At 42.9% G+C, this 5219-nt stretch overlaps 1 protein-coding gene across 3 annotated transcripts in view; it reads left to right on the forward strand.

Moving 5' to 3' along the window:
* The window catches only part of CCDC125 (coiled-coil domain containing 125), a 60590-nt gene that overhangs the window by 44213 nt on the left and 11158 nt on the right, over positions 1-5219 (forward strand). For 2 of the 3 annotated variants that reach the window (XM_011959339.1, XM_011959338.1), the window contains 2 exons: positions 1832-1939; positions 4410-4584. In XM_011959339.1, the coding sequence (XP_011814729.1) occupies positions 1832-1939; positions 4410-4584 (283 nt within the window). The remainder of the gene's footprint in view (positions 1-1831; positions 1940-4409; positions 4585-5219) is intronic. The other variant, XM_011959341.1, reaches the window with a different exon arrangement.

A 5219-nucleotide genomic window follows, 5' to 3' on the forward strand; every position in this document is an offset into this window, starting at 1 on the left:
ATGGTCTCGATCTCCTGACCTTGTGATCCGCCCGTCTTGGCCTCCCAAAGTGCTGGGATTACAGGCTTGAGCCACCGCGCCCGGCCCGTGGTTAGCTTTTAAAGTGGAGTTTTAAAAAGTAAAATTATTACACTACTTTTCTTCCAACTACAGTGGTCAACCAAGTGTCAACCAAAAATAAAGGGATCAAAATCTAGTTTATTATTTATTTACTTTTGTGACAGAGTTTCGCTCTTGTTGCCTGGGCTGGAGAGCAATGCATGGTTTCAGCTCACTGCAACCTCTGCTTCCTGGGTTCAAGCGATTCTCCTGCCTCAGCCTCCTGAGTAGCTGGGATTATAGGCATGAGCCACCACACCTGGCTAATTTTTGTATTTTCAGTAGAGATGGGGTTTCACCATGTTGGTCAGGCTGGTGTTGAACTCCTGACCTCAGGTCATCCACCTGCCTTGGCTTGCCAAAGTGCTGGGATTATAGGCATGAGCCACCGCGCCTGGCCAGAATCTAGTTTAAAGAGTTTATTCAAGCACAAAAGTTGAGGATGGATCACCCAGGGAGGCACAGATTCCAAAGAAGTCAGTGTTTTAGGCTGGGCGCAGTGGCTCATGCCTGTAATCCCAGCACTTTGCGAGCCCAGGGTAGGCAGATCACGAGGTCGAGAGATCGAGACCATCCTGGCTAACAAGGTGAAACCCCGTCTCTACTAAAAAAATTAGCCAGGCTTGGTGGCGGGCACCTATAGTCCCAGCTACTTGGGAGGCTGAGCCAGGACAATGGTGTGAACCCAGGAGGTGGAGGTTGCAGTGAGCCGAGATCGCACCACTGCACTCCAGCCTCGGTGACAGAGTGAGACTCTGTCTCAAAAAAAAAAAAAAAAAAGTCAGTGTTCTAAAGTGTAGAAGTTTGGGCTGGCTTATATGGACAATGTTTACGGAAGTTTAACAGAATTCCAACATCTTTTGATGGTATGGTTTAGTGCATAGTTACAGAGATCTTATTAGTTGAGGTGATTGTTTTCTTTTGGGAAAGGTATATTTAACATTCCACACTGAAAATGTAACAGCCCTGGGGTGCTTTTGGAAGTCGTCTAGTCTGAGTTAGGAGGAAAATAAGACAGCTAATCTATAACAGAGGTCAGTGATGGAAGCAGAAAGGTCTGTTCTCTGGTCTCTCCTCCTCATTTACAGAACAAGAGCAACAAGGAAGAGGGTTACTCTCTAATCTAGAAGCAGAATTTCAAACATGCTGCCTGACTCAGTCTCCAGGGCTTAACTTCATCCTTGGCATAAGTTTGGATGGTGCTGAAGTTCTATTCTTTTACACAGGAATCAATCATATTTAAAAAATTTTTTTTAGGAGTGGAGGGATGACTGTTTTTCTCATTGATATATTAAAATTCCCTTGTCATTTCTGAGTAAATGACTCTCCTTAGAGGAAATTGGCAGTAGTGAATGCCGGGCATCAGGGCCACACTGTCACAGGAAAGGTGGGCTGTGATGTTAGTGTTAACCATATTGTTAGGCTAAACTCCTGCCAAGGACTCAGACCTATAGGAGAGTGGTGCCAGGATTAAAGGTTTTAAGAGTGAGATGAAGAAAGTAAAATTCCCTTTTGTGTTCCAAGTCATGACATTCTTTTCATTGTTTGTAGTTAATTTCCATTTGTATTCTAAGATTCCAGTCTCAGCTTTCTTCTTTTTTTCTTTCCAGTTTTTTTGGATCAGATGCCTGAGTAGTAGTGTGCATGGGTATGTGCATAAATGCCCCTGTGTTTGTGTGCAGCTAAAACAGTGCAACACTTAGTAACAGGAGCAATGTTTTTCAATTTAAAGCTTGCAGTCCTCGGAGCCTGCCTTTGTCATGGGCCTGGAGGGAACCCCTGTTCTTGTGCCAGAATGGCAGCATCCACTCGGAAACTGCTTCTTCAGCTCAAACAAGAGGTATTGCATTATCGCAACGCAAAAGCTTTAGTTTTGTTTCTCTGTTAATAGCAGAATAAATGGACGTGTTTGCAATAATTAACTTCATTTTAGTAGTTATTGACTATGGAGCTTACGCTTAGTTTTTATGTGATAGCATCAACTTATTAACTGGATTTTGTTTACCTGGTTCCAAAATACAAATATTAATAGTGCTTGGGACAGGGTGCAGGGGCTCATGCCTGTAATCCCAGCACTTTGGGAGGCTAAGGCAGGCAGATAACCTGAAGTCAGGAGTTTAAGACCAGCCTGGCCAACATGGTGAAACCACGTCTCTACTAAAAACACAAAAAATTAGCCAGGCGTGTTGGCAGGCACCTGTAATTCCAGCTACTTGGGAGGCTGAGGCAGGAGAATCCCTTGAACTGGGGAGGCAAAGGTTGCAGTGAGCCGAGATTGCACTACTGCACTCCAGCCCAGGCAACAAGAGTGAAACTCCTTCTCCAAAAAAAAAAAAAAAAAAAACTTGGCATGATATTTGAAGCTTAAAGTCGTTTGCCTAAGTGTATAATTAATATTACTAAAATTTATATTGTTCTCATCTGTACATGGCCCTAAAATTACTATATAATAGAAGGAAAATGTACATTTATGCTTAAAATCACTAGGATCAGCAACACTGATTAATGGAGAGAGAAGCATGGAGTATATTTGAACAGCAGCAGCAAGGCACAGTGAAAGGAACGTTTGTACCAGCCACACCTAAGTTTGCATCTTTGTTCTACCATTTAGTAGCTGTGTGGCTTTGGACAGGGTAGGTCTCAGTTTTCCTACTATGTTAAGTGGAGGGTAATAACTACCTTGGATGGTTGTTGTGAGGAAATAGACATAACATGTTTAGCACAGCACCAGGAACATGCCAGACATTAATTCAAATGATAGCTGTCATTATATTTGGTCTTTACTTACAAATACAGTAGTACATGGACCATAATTCTAAAATGTTTTACCTTTATTGAAGGTATGGAATTTAAAGTCCTTAGTGTGGCAAACCACCATGGCACGCGTTTACCTAGGTAACAAACCTGCATCCTGCTCCTGTATCCTAGAACTTAAAATAGAATAAAATAGGACACAATTACATTTTTAAAATTAAAGTGTTTTTTTTGTTTTTTTTGGTTTTTTTTGAGATGGAGTCTCGCTCTGTCACCCAGGCTGGAATGTAGTAGTGCGATCTCGGCTCACTGCAACCTCCGCCTCGTGGGTTCAAGTGATTCTCTGCCTCAGGCTCCTGAGTAGCTGGGATTACAGGCGCCTGCCACCACTTCCGGCTAATTTTTGTATTTTTAGTAGAGACGGGCTTTCACTATGTTGGCCAGGCTGGTCTTGAACTCCTGACCTCATGATGCGCCCGCCTCGGCCTGCCAAAGTGTAATCTACCTCCCAAAGATTACAGGTATGAGGCACCACGCCCACCCAAAATAAAGTTTTTAAAGTATACAGGAAAGCCAACAGTTGGACAGTAGCCATTCATTAAGAAAAGCATGAGGGGACAATGGGTTATGCCTGTAATCCCAGCACTTTGGGAGGCCGAGGTGGGAGAATCACTTGAGCCTAGGACGTCACAGTTACAGTGAACCATGTTCACACCACTGCACTCTAGCCTGGGTGACAGAGTGAGAGAGCCTGTCTCAAAAACAAAACAAAAAAAGGCTGGGCGCAGTGGCTCATGCTTGTAAACCCAGCACTTTGGGAGGCCGAGGCAGGCGGATTGCCTGAGCTCAGGAGTTTGAGACCAGCCTGGGCAACACAGTGAAACCCCATCTCTACTAAAATACAAAAAATTAGCCAGGCATGGCAACATGTGCCTGTAGTCCCAGCTCCTCAGGAGGCTGAGGCAGGAGAATTGCTTGAACCCAGGAGGCGGAGGTTGCAGTGAGCTGAGATCGCGACACTGTACTCCAGACTGGGTGACAGAGCGAGTCTCCGGTAAGGAAAAAGAAGAAGAAGAAGAAGAAGAAGAAGAAGAAGAAGAGGAAGAGGAAGAAAAAGGAAGAAGGAAAGAAAAAGGAAAACATGAGATTACATTGATCAAAGTCAAGGTCATCTATGGGAAGTATTTGAAAGGTGGTATTCATCATTATTTTCAGTGGTGTGGTCTGGAATGGCCAAAGCTGAGTTGAAATGCAGCCGTTGGCATCCTCCTATCTTTCATACTGGGCCCTTTCTCCCAGGACTTGAGCAGGACACACACACAGGGCCTGCGTGGGGTAGTGAGGTCCAGAGGTTAGATTACCAGGCAGTTGACAGGCATCACAAGGGAAACTGCTGATCGTCTGGATCAGAGTAAACTGCTACTGCAGAAGTAGCAAGTATCTAAACACAGGCAATAGGCCAGTGCTAGGCAGGGAGATAGTGTGTGTTAATTTGATTCAGCAAGAATTGTTCTGGTTTTGCCTCTAACACCTCCCAAACTTTCTTTCAAAACCAGTTGGAACTTTTGCAGAAGAGTAAAGAAGAAGCTTACGTGATGGCAGATGCTTTCAGAATTGCATTTGAGCAACAATTAATGAGGAAAAATGACCAGGCACTACAATTGACACAAATGGCTAACGTGTGTAAAAAAGCAACAAAATGGATGAATTGGAAGCACCTTAAAGAGGATGGTAACTATGAATTATAATGGCAATAAGTAGGTGTAATTTTAGTTGTTTTGTTTATAATACAAGTTGATAAAGCACACTTAATCCAGTGTGGGCAAATATAATTGAAACTTCACATATGGTTGTGGTTTACTTAAATATTTAGCAACTATGAAAAAAAGGAGTCATTGGATATTACATGTGCAGATGAACTATTGGAATCCACAAACCATAACATAACAGGAATATCCCTTTTCTAGTACTCTTCTGTTTTGTTTAAATAAGACCATGTTTAGTGGAAAAACTTTATAATAAAAGTGCTCGGTGATTAAAGGCAGACTGCCAAGAAGGAAGTAATGTGGAAAATGTCATTGAAACATGACATTAAATGGATCTATCTAATTAAACTTTATTGAAATGTATGCTTCTGAGAATGAAATTGAGGAATACAGGAAAAACCTTAGGTTGGACGAATTAATAAAATATTCTTAGAAAAAATGGAGCAGAAATTTAGGTTTAGGTTTTGGTTCATGAGCCCATCAAAAGTTTATGGCCAGGCCGGGTGCGGTAGCTCACGTCTGTAATCCCAGCACTTTGAGAGGCCGAGGAGGGTGGATCACCTGAGGTCAGGAGTTCAAGAACAGCCTGGCCAACATGGC

This window comes from Colobus angolensis, unplaced genomic scaffold, assembly GCF_000951035.1.
Source record: "Colobus angolensis palliatus isolate OR3802 unplaced genomic scaffold, Cang.pa_1.0 Scaffold49, whole genome shotgun sequence".
Lineage (NCBI taxonomy): Eukaryota > Metazoa > Chordata > Mammalia > Primates > Cercopithecidae > Colobus > Colobus angolensis.